Below are 18,371 nucleotides of genomic sequence, written 5' to 3'. Positions count from 1 at the left end.
CCACTGTATAGTGAATTAAAAATAACACTCATCCCACAATAAACAAGCCCTTGTACGGCTGTATCAATGGAAAAATAGAAATGTGATGTCTCTTGGAAGGCGGGGATGAAAAAGAATAAAATTTCACTGCCAAAAATGTGAGCAATATCAAAATGCTTTATAGGTTCTTTCATAACATCAACTGCTTCCAAATGAACACGAGCTGTAATATACTTTCCTTTTACATTCGTCACTGTTCCCTTGCTTCTTGTACTCTGCCACATATTTTTGTCATGATTAGGCTATGATGTTTGTTCCTTGGTTGCTTTGCTGTGGTAGACAGTTGCTGGCTGCAGTGGTGATGGGCCATCCAGTGTTGTTTTTAATATTATTGTGTCCTGTGTAAAATGTTATTATTTGTCATTCTTTTTGTAGAATGGATCCTCCCAGACATAAATTGTAAGGTGCATTGTGTTGTTTTTAACCCCTTAAAGCGTACCTGTCATAGTGCAAAGAAAAAAAGTGATCTGTTACTCAAGACCCAATCCTGATCCTTTGCATATAATTGTTATGTGTCTCGGACCTATATATCCAGAGATATAAGCATTTATCTGCTGGTGAGTTACTTTTTCATTGTGCAGACTGGAGGGGGCGTGTCAGTCTGTCTCCCTCACAGGAGCAAGCCTGGGCAGTCAGCCAATCAGTACTCTCTACTCTGTAACCCTTTACTCTCTGGTTTTATGATGTGTCATGTGTCAGAGGAAGATACTTGGAGCTTGCCTGCAGGAATCAGAAGACATTATGGTGAATTCTTCATAACAGGATAAAATGTATAAATATAAGAATAGATCTTTATAAAATTAGTGCAAGGATTTTTTAGATAAAAGTACATCATTTTTATGAATACGTGTTCTATCTGATTTATCTTCTAGTAAAGCTGGATGTTAATCAGCATAGCTGTCACTATGTGTGTCATTCATCTTTCACAGACTCCTGAATGTCTGATCAACTTCTTTGTCATTCAGGAGTCCAAGAAAGCTTTGACTATTTCAGCATGCTGGGAGTTGTAGTTTAGTAACAATTGAAGCTGCAATGTTTGTAAATAACTGTGTTAGAGCAGTGTTGCCTCCAGCTGTTGTAAAACTACAGCTCCCAGCATGTCCACACATCCTTTATCTGTAGTTTTGCATACACTCAATAGAAATCTCCTATACTGGATACGCTTTACGGCCGGTATCCAGTATACTGTAAAATCTAGACTAGTCTGTCTGGCTAAAAGACAGGTGACCCCTAGTGGCGGCTATTTTGAGCTTGAATTTCAGGTGAAATTTTTTTATTTTTTTTTAACAGGTGTATATTGTGAAATGTCATATTATAATGAGTCCTGCAATATATGAAAAGTTTTTAACAATGACAGTGCCTCTTTAAGGACAGGGGAAGTAAATGTACATCCTGATGTGGTGGAACTTAACGCACCGGGATGTACATCTATGTCCTGTGTAGGGCTGCAATGATTAATCGATGTAATCAGTTAAAATCGATAACGGGATTCGTTGTCGACAAATCCCGTTATCGAATAATCGCCTGATTCGTTGTCTGATGTCAGTGGCGGCAGTGAATGAATTAAGCCGACATGTCTCCGCCGCTGCCCTGCTCCTAGTGCAATCAGCGCACCGCCGGTGTGCGGTGAGATTTACGAATGCGCTAGGAGCAAGGCAGCAGTGGGGACATGTCGGGCGGCGGCAGCAGCGGGGACATGTCGGGCGGAGGCCCCCCTTTAGACCGCATCCCCCACTCTTGTAGACAGCTCACCTTTTGGATAGGGAATAAGATGTCTAGGGGCAGAGTACCCCTTTAAAGGGGTACTCCGGTGGAAAACTTTTTTTTTAATCAACTGGTGCCAGAAAGTTAAACAGATTTTTAAATTACTTCTATTAAAAAATCTTAATCCTTCCAGTAATTATTAGCTGCTGAATACTACAGAGGAAATTCTTTTCTTTTTGGAACACAGAGCTCTCTGCTGACATCACGACCACAGTGCTCTATGCTGACATCTATGTCCATTTTAAGTGTCCAGAGCAGCATATGTTTGCTATGGGGATTGTCTCCTACTCTGGACAGTTCTTAAAATGGACAGAGATGTCAGCATAGAGCACTGTGCTCGTGATGTCAGCAGAGAGCTCTGTGTTCCAAAAAGAAAAGAATTTCCTCTGTAGTATTCAGCAGCTAATAAGTACTGGAAAAATAAAGATTTTTTAATAGAAGTAATTTACAAATCTGTTTAACTTTCTGGCACCAGTTGATTAAAAAAAAAAAAAAAAAGATTTTCCACCGGAGTACCCCTTTAAGGACAAAGCCCATTTTGACCTTAAGGGCACAGTTAATTTTATTTTAGCGTTTTCGTTTTTTCCTCCCTCCTTCTAAAATCCATAACTCTTTTTTTATATTTCCATTCACAGACCCATATGAGGGCTTGTTTTTTGCATAACCAGTTGTACTTTGTAATGACATCACTCATTTTACCCTAAAATGTATGGTAAACCCCAAAAATTATTTTTTGTGTAAGGAGATATAAACTGAAATCATAATTTAGCAAATTTGGGGGTGTTTCGTTTTCACGCTGTACACAATCGGTACATTTAAAATTGCCCCATTTTGACCACCTCTAACTTTTATTTTTGTGTATTAAGGGATTTGCGAGGGCTTATTTTTTGCGCCATGATCTGTAGTTTGTTTTAGTACCACTTTTGCATATATGTGACTTTTTGATCGCTTTTTCAAAAAATTTATTTTACAGTTTGATGAGATAAAAAGCTGAAATTTTGTAGTTTTTTACGTTTACGCCGTTCACCGTACGGGATCATTAACTTTATATTTTTATAGTTCGGACATTTATGCACGCGACGATAGCAAACATGTTTTTTATTTTAGCTAATCTGATCCCCGCGGAAGTGCCGCTGGCGATCAATCCAGCCATTTTAAATGCCGCACTGCCGCAGAGGCAGTGATCTATATTGATCACGGCATCTGAGGGGTTAATGGCAGACATCAGTGCGATCGCTGATGTCCGACATTACCAGCGGGTCCACGGCTGCTCTGACAGCTGCCGGGACCCGCCGTGATTGAAACAAGCGCAGTACCTGCACTCGTGTCACAACCACGCTGTAAATGTACGGCGATGTGCGCTAAGCAGCGCCGTACATTTACGGCGCATGTCCTTAAGGGGTTAACCCCTTAAAGACCCGGGGTTTTTCCGTTTTTGCATTTTAGTTTTCTCCTCCTTGCTTTAAAAAAAATCATAACTCTTTCAATTTTGCACCTAAAAACCCATATGATGGCTTATTTTTTACGCCACCAATTCTACTTTGTAATGACGTCAGTCATTTTACCCACAAATGTACGACGAAATGGAAAAAAAAAATCATTGTGAGATAAAATTGAAAAAAAAAATGCCGTTTTGTAACTTTTGGGGCCTTTCGTTTCTACGTAGTAAATTTTTCGGTAAAAATTACACTTTTATCTTTATTCTGTAGGTCCATACGATTAAAATGATACCCTACTTATATAGGTTTGATTTTGTCGTACTTCTGGAAAAAATCATAACTACATGCAGGAAAATTAATACGTTTAAAATTGTCATCTTCTGACCCCTATAACTTTTTTATTTTTCCGCGTATGGGGCGGTATGAGGGCTAATTTTTTTGCTTCATGATCTGAAGTTTTTAGCGGTACCATTTTTGCATTGACAGGACTTATTGATTTTTTCATGATATAAAAAGTGACCAAAAATGCACTATTTTGAACATTGGAATTTTTTTGCGCTTACGCCATTGACCGTGCGGTTTAATTAGCAATATATTTTTATAATTCAGACATTTCCGCACGCGGCGATACCATATATGTTTATTTATATTTACGCTTTTTTTTTTTTTTATGGAAAAGGGGGGGTGATTCAAACTTTTAATAGGGGAGCGGTTAAATGATCTTTATTCATTGTATTTTTTTTTTTAACTTTTTTTTTTTGCAGTGTTATAGCTCCCATAGGGACCTATAACACTGCACACACTGATCTTTTACATTAATCAGTGGTTTCTCATTAGAAACCAGTGATCAATGATTCTGCCGCTTGACTGCTCATGCCTGGATCTCAGGCACTGAGCAGTTATTCGGCGATCGGACAGCGAGGAGGCAGGTAGGGATCCTCCAGCTGTCTTGTAAGCTGTTCGGGATGCTGCGATTGCGCCGCAGCTATCCCGAACAGCTGCCTGAGATAACCGGCATGCTTTCACTTTAGACGCGGCGTTCAACTTTGAACGCCGCGTCTAAAGGGTTAATAGTGCATGGCACCTTGATCAATGCCGCGCGCTATTAGCCACTGGTCCCGGCACCTTGATCAATGCCGCGCGCTATTCCCACTGGTCCCGGCCGTTGTTAGAGGCCGTGGCCCCGCATTATAGATCGGGAGCAGACTCATGACGTACGCGTACATCATGGGTCCTTAACAGGTTAAACATACTTATTTTGTGAAAAAAGTTTGCGTTTTTTTTAAAAGCAGTACAATAATAGAAAAGTATGTAACCATGGGTATCATTTTAATTGTATTGACCCACACAATAAAAAAAACATGTAATTTTGTACCGTATAGTGTACACCGTGAAAAGGAAACCCTCCAAAATTTGCTAAATTTTTGTTTTCTTTTAAATTTTCTCACTCAAATAATTTTTTGGCTTTGCCGTACATTTTATGGTGAAATTAGTTATGTCATTACAAAGTACAATTGGTCACTCAAAAAACAAGCTCTCACATGGGTCTGTGGATGGAAATATAATAGAGTTTTTGGAAGATGAGGAGGAAAAAACAAAAACGCTAAAATAAAATTGGCCCGGTCCTTAAAGGGGTACTCCACCACACACATCTTATCCCCTATCCAAAGGACCCCGCGATCTCCGGGCTGGCAGCTGCGGTGTCCAGAACACAGAAGGTTGTAGCCTCTGCGGTCCTCACGCCACGCCCCCTCCATTCATGTCTATGGAAGGGGGCGTGATGGCTAGTACAGAGGGGATGTGGCGGCCTGCATCGCCAGTCATCAGGCATGGAGCGAAGTTCGCTAAGTGACCCGAATGACAGGGGTGCTGGCCCAGAGATTGCGGGGGTCCCCAGCGGCGGGACCCCCTGCAATCTAGCATCTTATCCCCTATCCTTTGGATAGGGGATAAGATGTGTTCGGCGGAGTACCCCTTTAAGGGGCTGTGCCCTTAAAGGGGTACTCCACTGGCCAACGTTCGGAACATTTAGTTCTGAACGCTGTGTGTGCGCAGCAGGTGTTGTCCACGCCCCCTTGTGATGTCACGTCACGCCCCCTCAATGCAAGTCTATGGGAGGGGCATGCCGGCCATCACGCCCCGTTCCATAGACTTGCATTGAGAGGCGTGGCCGACCTCCGCTTTGCGCACATAGCATTCGGCACTAAATGCTCTGAACACTGGCCAGTGAAGTACCCCTTTAAGGGGCTAATGTTATTGTGTTCTATGTGAAATGATATTACATTGTCATTCTTTTTGTAGAATGGATCCTCCCAGACAACCATTTGGGGGCTCTCGCTTTCCCACGCCCTTTGGAGTTAAGCTGTCATCACCTGAATCCAAAGAAGGAGCCACTGGGAGAGCTGCTTCTCTCTCTAGAGGTCATGCATTGGAGGGAGCTGTCGGTTTTGACCCAACAGTTAAGGTAAAGTAAAAAAAAGGCAAGGACAGTTTTTATTTTTTTTTAAACCAAATCAAGTTCCTTGAATATAGACAGGTAAACAGAAACAGGCGTATGGAGTCCAAAAATCGAGAAGATACTTCTTTCATCAATTTTGCAGATGGAATACACCCATAATTGTCTATAGAGAGGGATTTGTACACGGATATAATTTTATATGTTCCATACTTGATCTGTATTGGCTCAGTGTGTTATCAGTGTTTCATCTGTATTGCATCTGTTTAGTTCAATTTTATGTCTAGAAGACAACCCATCAGATGTAATTTTATACATGATAGGGGAGATTTATCAAAACCTGTGCAAAGGAAAAGATGACCAGTAGCCCAAAGCAACCAGTCAGATTATTTGCTTGTTTTATTGTTAAAGAAGTCTTGAAAAATTAAGAAGTCATCTGTCACTTCTTTTTCAAAATCAGAACCTCCCCTCCCAAAAGACACGCCAACCCCGGCACAAAAAGACAAAAACACAAACATACTGTGCAGTCTACCATAAATTGGGATACAAAAAAAGTAGAAGACAATAAGTGTTATATCATGTATAGGTAGCATAAAGTGGTAAAAACCTGAGGAACCCTTAAAGTTGTGCATAAATAAGTGGTCTGCCTTGAAACAGACACAATAAATTTAGCATTTTTGTTCTGGAAATTGGAGTGCTACGCCATTGATTTTTGTGGATGTGTTTTGCTACTCTGATCAGGTCATGGGCCCTTGCACCCAACACATGGGATTGGCAAGTAGTGCTGCATTTTGGTTTTGGTCTTGACAATCGATACAGCCTTTATCCCCCAAAAGATTCTCAAGTACAGAAGCAAAATAATTCACCTGCCCCAGCATCTCCCACACTAAATACCATCAATAACCAAAAGGCCTCAGACAGGGATCTAGCAATGTGTCCAGTAGGTAGACCTGGTGTATTAATCCACTGGTCCCATATCATCTAAATTCTCTGGTCTGTTTGTTCTTTTTTTTTTTTTTAACTCCTTTCTCCAATCTAATGATTACAGTAGCTGTCAATTCTTCCATAGTAGGGGGAGGGGGACAGATAAATCAAGTACTTGGCAATTAGTTTCTTTGCCTGGTACAATAGCCATCCATGGCCTATCTCCACCCCCTCCAAAACATCATCCTCCCCCAAAATCCTAAAAGACATTCGACCAGGTCAGACAGAAAAGCAATTCCATAGTATTTTGGTGGATGAGGTAAAATGGCTTTTTCAGAACATGCTTGCTAAAAAGGCCAATCATTCCCCCCCCCCTCCTCTTCATTCACTAACTAACTCCCCCTCTCATCGAGTATGAAAGAATGTCTCAAGATGGCGTTTCCAGAGAGACTCCACCCAAAATGATGAGACCCATGTGATGGGCAAGAAACACCTACAGAGGGAAGAAACCAATCTCAAGGACAGCTGTTCGTGACATACTACAGCCTATATAAACCCTTGTAATTGTTTCAAATAAAGGATGTATCATTTATCTGGACTGTGTGTCTCAGAGTGATCTCTTCTATCCTGCATATGCTGATTCTTACACCTAATTAGGAAGAGGGCAGATACTCATCTGATACCCAGTGCGGTTGCGATCCATTTCAAGTGGCGACCCAGATGGGACCCCGGGTTGTGAGCTAATGAGCAGCTGCACGAGACAAGTCGTGGGAGTGGACCAGCAGCGGACACGAAAATTTATCACTTCCAAGTACAGTGGAAAATTCTAGTTATCTCACCACTACATTCTGTCTCCCCCATTGGTCTATTTTTGTGACTAATACAGCTGTTCTGCAGCCACCAAAAGACAGGTAATATAGTCCTTGCCCGGAGTCCGTTTATCTCGAACCTGTCATAGTGATTATCTGCTGCCCTGTTATTGTTATATGTATGTTGTTATATGTCAGTCTGGCCAGTGTCTTAGGCACTCTGGGGGATTGAGTGAACTGGGGGAACTCCCATAATAACAAGACATCCCCGTGATACATAGAGGGACTCTAGGGGATTGACTGAACTGGGAGATTGGGCGCAGTCATTCCCTTAGTGACAGTGCGGTGGGCGCATCACTTTGTGGAAGAGCACCAGGAAATTGGTGTGGTCCTCTGATGACAGCACGGTGGGCGCGTCGCTCAAGAAAAATGCCGGGAATTGCACATCACGGCTGGTGACGGTAAAGGAAATTGGCGCAGAACGCTGGAAATATTGAGGAACGTCGGGTTGCGTGTCACAACTGGACTCCCTGTAGTAGCAAGACATCCATGTGAATCCCTGGTTATTGTTGTCCAATATCATGTCATGTCCTAAATGTTTTACTGGGTTAATGTTTGGTATAAATGAGGATAAGAAGCAGTACGTTACAGATGGTGTACAGGAAGTAGGTCAGAAAGTGGTAGGGATAAAGGGGGATATTTATCAAGACCTGTGCAGAGGAAAAGTTGCCCAGTTGCCCATAGCAACCAATCAGATTGCTTCTTTCATTTTTTACAAGGCCTGTGCAAAATTAAAGAAGCGATCTGATTGGTTGCTATGGGCAACTCAGCAAATTTTCCTCTGCACAGATTTTGATAAATCTCCCCCAAAATGTGTTGGAACTGTAGAAAATGTTATTACTTTGTTCAAAAATGTACTGAGGAAAGCTTTGGTTAATGCTATGATACCCTTCTCCCATATTGTTTATAAGAATAGAAAATGCCCTGGTAAATTTCTTTCTGTGTGGGGTCCCTGGTGCTCCTCACCATTGGCTCAGTGTTCATACTCTGCATCCCCCTGAAGGGATTTAGGGTCATGACTGTCCTTTCATTTCTAGATGTGGTTGTATGTACCCCTTTGATTTATGTATGTTGCGATGTTTTGCTGGATGTGTGTATTCCCTCCTCTCTGTGGACGCATGGGTCTGCTTTAACAATAGGAACATTATGCTTGGCACTCGTGACTAAATGTGGCGGTCTCTGCTGAACTCTACACTATGGCCTCTCTTCAATATTATTTTGCCACCTTTATATTACATACCATCCCCCTTTTTTTTCGTTCTCCTCGTTCACCCTCTCTTTGTGTTAAGGTTTCTCAACTGGCTGTTCTCAGTTTTCCTCAGTTTATGTCCTCACTGCACTGATTACTGCCGGATTTTTTATGATATTCTATCGTTTACATTCTGCCTACTTGTACATGTTCTCAGTGCCTTTTTACTTGTGTACTCTGCTTTGTACCATTTTGTTTTGTGAGGCGATTTGGCTGATGTTTGTTTAATCTTCAATAAAACGTATTTAAAAAAAAAAAATGTACTGAGGAATCGGGGGCACAGGGGTCCCCTGGAACCAATGAATAATAATAGTGAATACTTTCCTTTTTAAAACTGTTAGGGTATGTTCACACTGAGGAATTGGGGTGGAAATCAAGCAGAAATTTTCTGCCTCAAAATATTGTTACTTTTCCACAAGAACTCAGAGATTTCACACGGAATTGGAGCGTAACTGGTGCAGAATTGGCGCGGAATTCCACACGCGGAATTGAAAATGTCAAGCGGAGGAGGATAAGAGTATAATATATATATATTATCCTCTTTTTTTTCTACATGCAGAAATTCCGCGCCAATTCCGCGTGGAAATGATTCTGACTGAAAAAAAAAATTAACATTGATCTCTATGGGAGTAAGACGCTGATTACACCTGAAAGAAAGATCATGTTCTTTCTTCAAGCGTAACAGACTTCCTCGTCAGAATTCTGCTTGAGGAAATTTCTCAGTGTGAACTGAGGGGCAGAAATTCTGCACAGCTCTATGGGGATTTTCACTGCTGAATGAATTGGAGAGGAAAAAGCAAGCAGAATTACTTGTGGAAATTCCTCTCGAATTCCTTAGTGGGAACATACCCTTAGTATAAATAAAAAGTATTATTATTTCAAACTAGCAAATGATAAAGAAAATCCATGTTTTATTAATTGAATTTTATGTGAATATATTTGCATCATTTTATCCTTTTATACTTTTGTGAATGTGTGAAGGGCCCTTGTGTGTCATATATGTTATATGTTATCTTTTGTATATGATTGTTTGTGTTTGCAGTCTTTGTGTTATCGGTTGTTACAAAAGAAGAGAATGCTTGCAGATTGTGTTGTGTATTCTGTAATACAGCCCTCCTCATCTCCCCTCTGCCTGGAGTCTGTGTACATGTGTTTATGTATGATGTTGTGAAATCTTTTAATGTTATTTACTATATATACAGCACTTGTTATATCTAACATGCTACATTTTTAAGTGAATATTGTATTCTATGGTAATGGAAGACATAAAGTCAAACTTCTTTTTCCTATTGCTTATGTAAGATGTGACACATGTTTTAAACTTTGTTGTATAAAAAGATTTGATTCTCCAAAGCATTGTGCTATGTCTCAAAATGGTGTCCAGTGACTAGCCAACACCCAAGCATTACAAGAGGAGGGGCTTGTATTTTATATAGTCCCATCTGGGTCGCCACTTGAAATGGATTGCAACCGCACCCGGTATCAGATGAGTATCTGCCCCCTTCCTAATTAGGTGTCAGAATCAGCATATGCAGGATAGAAGAGATCACTCTGAGACACACAGTCCCGATAAATGATGCTTCCTTTATTTGAAACAATTACAAGGGTTTATATAGGCTGTAGTATGTCATGAACAGCTGTACTTGTGATTGGTTTCTTCCATCTGTAGGCGTTCCTCGGCCTTTACGTGGGTCTCATCTAGTGCTGGGCGATATACCGAATACCGGTGTGTTTTTTCTGTACGTTATGAATTTTTCCCTATATCGAAATACCGTTCGGGCCCCCCACCCCCCTCGAATGAATGAATTATTAGCCGCAGTGCGCTGGGGAACTAATCATATATGACCAGCGGGCGGACTAATCATGTTACCCACAGGCGCTGCTCTCATTTTCCTCATGTGAGCCGCAGGTGCAGGACGGAGAACGCTGAAAGCCAGTGGGCCGTGGGCGCTTCAGAGCTTGTGATACACATTTTGGTCATACCACCCATCACTAGTCTCATCATTTTGGGTGGAGTCTCTCTGGAAATGCCATCTTGAGACATTCTTTCATACTCGATTGGGGAGGGAGTGGGGGTGGCCATTTTAGCAAGCATTTTCTGAAATAGCCATTTCTCGTTCGGTTCCATTGGGGGGGGGGGGGGGACAGGAACTGTGAGTATATCTTTCTGCAAGTAGGAGGCTGACACTAGGCATTAACAAAAAAGAAGTCGGCCCCTCCTGGCAGGATATACCCTGCCCACTGACTCTGAGCTAATCAGTTTTTGCTTAGTGTCAGTAGGAGGCAGACACAAGTCTGGAGCTCTCCAGACTTGGTCTTCTTTTTATTATTTTATAGTTTTCTTAGAGTTATATTTTTTCTCTCCTTTGTTATTTTATTTAGGTTGGGGCGACAGGAACATGGCGCTGCCTGATCCGCCACTTGCGAGCAAAGGGGACGGTCCATAAAGTATGCACCGTTAACCCCTTCTCGGCACCGACCAGCGCTAACGGATGTACCCTGCGTCCGGGTCCCCTCTTGCCCCTGCTCGCCCCACTTTTACAGCCTGGTAAAATGCAGGTGGCATCAGTCTGGTTGAAGACTTCAGAAGTGAGTATATGGGACATCTTTCTAAGTAAGTATCCCTGCTCCCTTTCCCTCTCCTCCATCCCCCCTTGGGCTGCTGGGGATTCCTTTATTATTATTTCTTTATTATTTCTTTCACTCTTTTTACTCCTGGGGGAGGAAGCCTGATTGGGAGCCCAGTCTCCCCTCTTGTACTTTATTTTACAGATATTCCCGGCATATCCTCCTCCTAGGGTCTGACATGCGGCGCTCCTTCTTCTGGTGCGACAGTCTTTCTGACTGTCGCAGGGGCCGGCTCTCTGCTTTAGCCGCGGTGTTCTATACTCATGCGGCCCTGTTTCGGCTCCTGCCGCCGCATACTTTATACTTCAGAGACCGCAGCTGGTCTATGTATTATTCCCGGCAGCGCATAGTGTCCGGGAGCTGGGGCCGCAGCCGGCGGGCGTCTGTAAATTTAGCCTGCGGCTTCGGCCCTGCTCCTCCGGCGGGTAGTTACGCCCACTATTTCTGTTATCCAATCACAGGTCTCCTTCCTCTTGGTCCCTCTACCTATGGGAGGCTATGAACCCCCGGGGGGGGGTGGTTGATCCTTCGTGGTCACGCGCTTCATCAGTCCCAACCGCTGCTTTACACGCTGCTCCTCCAGTTGCTCTCCACAGGGTTTCCACGCTGCTGTTCCTGCACACTGCTATCCCTGCCAGCTGCTGCTGTTCCTACACGCTGCTGCTGTTCCTGCACACTACTGCTGTTGCTGCATGCTGCCGCTGTTCCTTCACGCTGCTTTTCCGCAGCTTCAGGACAAGGGTTCTCCTTCTCTCAAGGGACATCCACTTCTGCAAGGGACCTACACCTCTGCAAGGGACCCCCTCCTGCACTGCTGTTCCAGCTGCTACAGGACACAGGAACCTGGATTAGCTTGTTCCTTTTTTCTCCTGGGTTGGCTGACTTTATCTGTTCTTTTCCATGTCTGACCCCAGCTTCGAATCCCCTTCCAGACAGGTGGTCACCGCCTTAGTCACTTACTATTCTTGCACGTGCTGTAAAACTAAAATGTCTGGTGGTTTGGCTGAGTCCACCTGTTCTGCCTGCTCCGATTCACGTCCCAGCCCTCCTATGCCTTCCGCCCAGGATGGCTCCCTGGAGTGTGTGACTGACCCTCCCGCGGTTTTGGTGTTCTCACTCTCCCAGACGATCTCTGATCTGGCGCAGGTTTCCAGGGAGGTGGCTACTGCCTTGAAGCACTCCTCTGGCCGCCGACGCTCTCACAAATGCCCCAGGGTCATTTACTCTGACTCCTCACCCAATGGTATGTCTCCACACCGCTCTCGCTCCCTATCCAAATCTACTAGGCAGCGTCCTCATTCCCACGGTCACTCCCCTAGGGGCCGATCCTGGCCCACCATTCCAGATCTATGTCAACTAGATCTGGAGCCTCCACTGCTCGTTCTCGGTCTCCTCGGGAACTGATAGACACACACTCGGATCCGCACTTGGAGTCTGAAGAGCTGTCAGATATGGTGGACACCTACAGGACCCTGGAACTTCGGACCCAGCTCCAGAAGTTCCCTTCCGCTGCACTCGCCGCTCTCCCAAGGTCTTCAATACTCGTACAGAGTTTCATGACTTGCTGGAGACTGCTGGAAGCACCGCAAAAGTGTTTCCAAGGGTCTAAACGGCTGGTCTCCTAATGGACCGACCCGCCTACATTGGACCTTCCAGTTTATTCAAATCAACCACTCTTCCTCTGGCTGATGCGGCTTCCTTTAAGGACCCCGTGGACAAGTGAATTGAGAATTTAGCAAAATTCGCCTTTGAAGCAGCTGGCTCGGCCTTGCTTCCAGCGTTCTCCGCAACTTGGGTATCCAAGGCCTTATCGGCCTGGGCCTCTCAAGGCGTTTTATCCGGGGCTCCTCCAGATTATCTGGCGGACTTAGCTCTCCAGATCTCCAATGCTGGTGATTATCTATGCTCAGCGTCCTTGGAATCCGCACGCTGTGCGGCCTTTGCTTCTGGTAATTTGGTGGCTGCCCGCCTCTCTATGTGGTTGAAGGCCTGGAATGCTGATGCGGCCTCCAAGAAATCCATCACCAAGATGCCCTTTTCTGGCGGCCGCCTTTTTGGCAAACGCTTGGATGAAATCATCTCTAAGGCTACAGGCGGTAAAAGCTTTCTGCTCCCTCAGAATAAGGTGCGTTGCACCGATTCTCGACGCAAGTCCTTTTCATTTCGGTCCTTTGCCTCAGGTCACCAGGACAAACCGGCACCTTCGCAGTCTCGGAAGGCTCCTTCCTTCAAAGGGTGCCCCTCCTGGAAGCCGGACGGCTGTTCTGGATGTTTCTCCGCCAAATCAGGTACTCGCCCCCACTCGAGCCTTCCTCTCGGGTGGGTGGTCTGCCTGTCCCTCTTTCGGGACGTTTGGTTGGCCCAGGTCCAGGGTTTGGGACGTCGTTTCAGATGGCTACCGAGTAGAGTCTGGTTCTTTTCCCCTGATAGTTTTTTTCTGGTCCCGGCCTCCCCGCTCTCTGGCCCTGGCTGCGGCTTTTTACTCCACACCCTCCTTGCGCAGGGGATCATTGTGCCAGTTCCGTCCCAGGAAAGTTTTTTGGGCTTCTATTCAAACCTGTTCGTCGTTCCCAAAAAAGGAGGATCCGTCTGTCCATCTGTCCGATTCTCGATCTGAGGCTCCTCAATCATCATTTGCGCCTGCGACACTTCTGAATGGAATCTCTCCGTTCTGTTGTTGCGTCTATGGACCAGGGCAAATTACTGTCTTCAGTGGACATCCGGGATGCATACCTCCACATCCCTATTTTTCAGGCACACCAACAGTTTTTGTTGTTTGCCGTTCTGGCAGGTAATTTTCAGTTTGTGGCCCTGCCCTTCAGGCTGGCCACGACCCCCTGGGTCTTCACCAAGGTCCTGGCTGTGGTGATCACCATCCTCCGCTCTCAGGGGGTGTTGGTGCTTCCTTATCTCGACAAACTGTTGATCAAAGCTCCGTCCTTTGCTCAAAATCAGGAGAGTCTCCACATCACTCTTCAGACCCTGACCAGTTTCGGGTGGTTTTTCAACCAGGAGAAATCCAACCTCTCTCCATTGCAGTCTCTGGTTTTCCTGGGGCTTCACTTTGACATTTAAAAGGCTTGGTTTCTGCTTCCACCAGACAAGCGGAGTGCTCTTCTGTCCGAGATCCACCTATTGCGCCGCCCGGAACCAGTGACCATCCATTCGTGCATGGAAGTGTTGGGCAGGATGGTGGCGGCCATAGAAGCTGTTCCTTTTTGCTCAGTACCGTTGCCGCCCTCTTCAGTGGGCCATCCTGTCTCTGTGGGACAAGTCTCGGTCCCTCCACCGCCGGATCCGTCTGCCTCCCGCGGCTCCCCAGTCGCTCATTTGGTGGCTCCGCTCTCTACTCCTCTGGGAAGGCCGTTTGTTTCTCCCGGTGCGTTGGCAGGTCTTAACCTCCGATGCAAGTCTTCTCGACTGGAGGGGTGTTTTACAGGACTGGCCGGTTCAGGGCCGTTGGTCCCACCAGGAAGCCGGTCTCCCCATTAACCTCCTTGAGCTTCGGGCCATCTTTCTTTGTCTCCTCCGCTGGCATTTGTTATTTCGGGTCGTCCGGTTTGGGTCCAAACGGACAATGCCATGGCTGTGGCTTGTATCAATCGCCAGGGGGGCACTCGCAGCCTCGCTGCAATGGCGGAGGTGACAAGGATTCTTGTCTGGGCCTAACTCCAGGTTCCCTCCATATCGGTGATCCACATTCCGGGGGTGGACAGTTGGGAGGTGGACTTTCTGAGTCGCTCCTCATCCGACCCCGTGGAGTGGTCTCTCCACCCGGAGGTTTTCGCAGCAATTTGCGAACGTTGGGGGACCTCGGATGTGGACCTCTTTGCGTCCCGCCTAAACCGACAGGTTCTCAGCACTTTGCAAGGCACCCCATTTGAACCCCTTCGGGAGATCTCACTCCGCTTCCTTTCTTGGAAGGTGTCTTTTCTCATTGCTGTGACCTCCATCTGAACGAGGATATCGTCCTTCCCTCCTTCTGCCCAGCTCCATCTCACCCTAAGGAGCGCTCTCTCCACAATTTGGACGTGATCAGAGCTCTCTGTGTTTATCTCTCGGCCACCTCTGGTTTCCGGCGCTCTGATTCGCTGTTTGTCATTCCGGAAGGCCGGCACAAGGGGCATTCAGCTTCTAAGGCGACCAGGTGGATCCGGTCTGCCATATCAGAGGCCTATCGTTCTAAGGGGAAGGTTCCTCCTTTCCGGGTTACGGCACACTCCACCCGCTCTGTTGGGGCCTCCTGGGCGGTCTTCAACAGGGCTTCGGCCCTGCAGGTGTGTAAGGCGACCACTTGGTCGTCCGTGCACACGCTCACCAAGTTCTCCCAGGTGCACACTTCCGCGTCTGCTGACGCCGGGTTTGGGCGTAAAGTGTTGTAGGCTACGGTGGTGTTGCCATCCTCCTGATTCCCTGGCTTGGTTCTGTTTTTCCACCCCGGGGACTGCTTTCTTATGGTTCCTGTGTTCCCCAATGGAACTGAACGAGAAAAGTAGATTGTTTATACTTACTGTAAAATCTCTTTCTTCGAGGATCAATTGGGGGACACAGCACCCACCCGTTGGTTGTTAGTTTGTTGACCTGAGGGTCGGTTGCATGTCAGTGGGTTTGTTCGGGGTATTTTTGGTCTGGGTCTTCTTCGGACTCAGTAGTGATTTGTCGGTTTCCTCCTACTGCTTTGGGACTAAACTGATTAGCTCAGAATAAGTGGGCGGGGTATATCCTGCCAGGAGGGGGCCAACTTCTTTTTTGTTAATGCCTAGTGTCAGCCTCTTAGTAGCAGAAAGATATACCCACAGTTGCTGTGTTCCCCAATGGATCCTCCGAGAAAGAGATTTTACAGTAAGTATAAAAAAAAATCAACTTTTTACCTCATCCACCACAGTATTCCATGAATAAATTAAGTCTGCACTTCTGATAAAGGCCTGGGGTCTGCAGCTAAAATTTAAGTACCATAGCGGTGGTAAAAAGACGCTGTGGGGAAGATTTATCAAAACCTGTGTAGAGGAAAACTGTGCAGTTGCCCATTGCAACCAATCAGATAACTTCTTTCATTTAAAAAAAATTAATAAAAAAAAGGCCTGTGAAAAATAAAAGCAATCAGATTGGTTGCTATGTTCAACTGCTCAACTCTTCCTATACACAGGTTTTGATAAATCTCCCCTTCTGTGAATGAATAGTAGCACACTGCTCTGTGCTGTAAATCCCATTAAATCAATGGGAGTTGCACAAATTGCCTAAAACCTCCGGGTGCTGCAGGCAGGCCAGAGGGGGCCTGGGGCCCTCGATCTCAAAAAAAGGCTCATTTAATGTAACAAGTCCCATAAGCCAATGAAGCTCTTTTTATTTAGGTTTTCATCTCTTTTGATAGATTTACTGTATATGTCCTGTATTTAGGGCTAAACTAAATAATCAGCTTCTAAAAAATAGCCTAATTGAAAATAATGCTCGTAATACATATTTCATAGGGTTTAGTATTCTTGACATTATAAGATAAAACTTCTCTGCAGTAAAGCTGGAGAGAGGTCAGGTAGTGATGAGCTCATGGCCCTGTAGCTATAGATACCTTATATACTCGAGTATAAGCCGACCCGAGTATAAGCGGAGACCCCTAATTTCTACCCAAAATCCCAGGAAAAGTTATTGACTCGAGTATAAGCCTAGGGTGGGAAATAAATCATCCCCCCTGGTCATCATCCAGACCTGTCATTAACATCCTCATCATCATCACCGCCTGTCATCATCCAGACCCTCATCATCATCACCTGTCATCATCCCCTTGTCATCATCCCACACCCCCCCTTCATCATCCCCTTGTCATCATCCCCACCCCCCTTCATCATCCCCTTGTAATCTTCCCACACCCCCCCCCTTCATCATCCCCTTGTCATCATCCCCACCCCCCTTCATCATCCCACACCCCCCCTTCATCATCCTCTTGTCATCATCCCACACCCCCCCTTCATCATCCTCTTGTCATCATCCGCCCTCAGTGGTCTTCAACCTGCGGACCTCCAGAGGTTTCAAAACTACAACTCCCAGCAAGCCCGGGCAGCCATCGGCTGTCCGGGCTTGCTGGGAGTTGTAGTTTTGAAACCTCCGGAGGTCCGCAGGTTGAAGACCACTGCGGCCTTCGACATCATCCAGCCCCCTCTCACCCCCTTTAGTTCTGTACAGTACTTGCCTCCGCTCGTCGCTGGTCCGGTGCTGCAGGGCTGTCCGGTGAGGAGGTCGTCCGGTGGGATAGTGGTTCCGGGCTGCTATCTTCACTGGGGGCGCCTCTTCTCCGCGCTTCGGGCCCAGAATAGAGGCGTTGCCTTGACAATGACGCAGAAGTACGTTGGCAATGAACGTACCTCTGCGTTGTTGTCAAGGCAACGTGACTATTCTGGGGCCGGGCCCGAAGCGCTTAGAAGAGGCCTCCCCGGTGAAGATAGCAGCCCGGAACCACTATCCCACCGGACGACCTCCTCTCCGGACAGCCGATGGCTGCCCGGGCTTGCTGGGAGTTGTAGTTTTGAAACCTCTGGAGGTCCGCAGGTTGAAGACCACTGCGGGTGGAGAGTTCACTCGAGTATAAGCTGAGGGGGGTGTTTTCAGCACGAAAAATCGTGCTGAAAAACTCGGCTTATACTCGAGTATATACGGTAATTGCTGCACACCACTGGCCAAGGGATTTGGGATTGGATACCGGCTAAAGTTCAGGGAAGAACACCTGCAAAAAAAACACAAGCATATCTGGGACAAAATAATTCCCCAAAAAACTGGATCCATATTGTAAGATGTATTATGCCCAGATTTGTACTTAATTGTGCAGTAAGAATCATTTTGATATTGTATAAATTTTTATATATTTTATAAAATTCTCTCTGAAGGAGCCGCTGGATCCCAGAAATGTGCTGCCTTCTCTGTTTCGTGGATTGGGCTTTGAAACACAGCCACCTGTTTCTCCTGGTCGAGTGGGACCCTTTGTGGGTAAGCCCTTTGTGAGAAATTCTGGGGAT

The 18,371-nt window shown here is 45.7% G+C and overlaps 1 protein-coding gene across 5 annotated transcripts in view; it reads left to right on the top strand.

The window, feature by feature from the left end:
* PIWIL2 (piwi like RNA-mediated gene silencing 2) overlaps nucleotides 1-18,371 on the top strand; it is a 204,614-nt gene that overhangs the window by 19,164 nt on the left and 167,079 nt on the right. For 4 of the 5 annotated variants that reach the window (XM_056571072.1, XM_056571068.1, XM_056571070.1 and 1 more), the window contains 2 exons: nucleotides 5,544-5,706; nucleotides 18,243-18,342. In XM_056571072.1, coding sequence (XP_056427047.1) covers nucleotides 5,545-5,706; nucleotides 18,243-18,342 — 262 coding nt within the window. In that variant the 5' untranslated portion in view covers nucleotide 5,544. Of the gene's footprint in view, nucleotides 1-650; nucleotides 810-5,543; nucleotides 5,707-18,242; nucleotides 18,343-18,371 lie in introns of those variants that run through there. The other variant, XM_056571071.1, reaches the window with a different exon arrangement.

Source organism: Hyla sarda, chromosome 4 (assembly GCF_029499605.1).
Source record: "Hyla sarda isolate aHylSar1 chromosome 4, aHylSar1.hap1, whole genome shotgun sequence".
NCBI classification, from domain to species: Eukaryota; Metazoa; Chordata; class Amphibia; order Anura; family Hylidae; genus Hyla; species Hyla sarda.
This window is presented reverse-complemented; position numbering and strand designations above follow the sequence as displayed.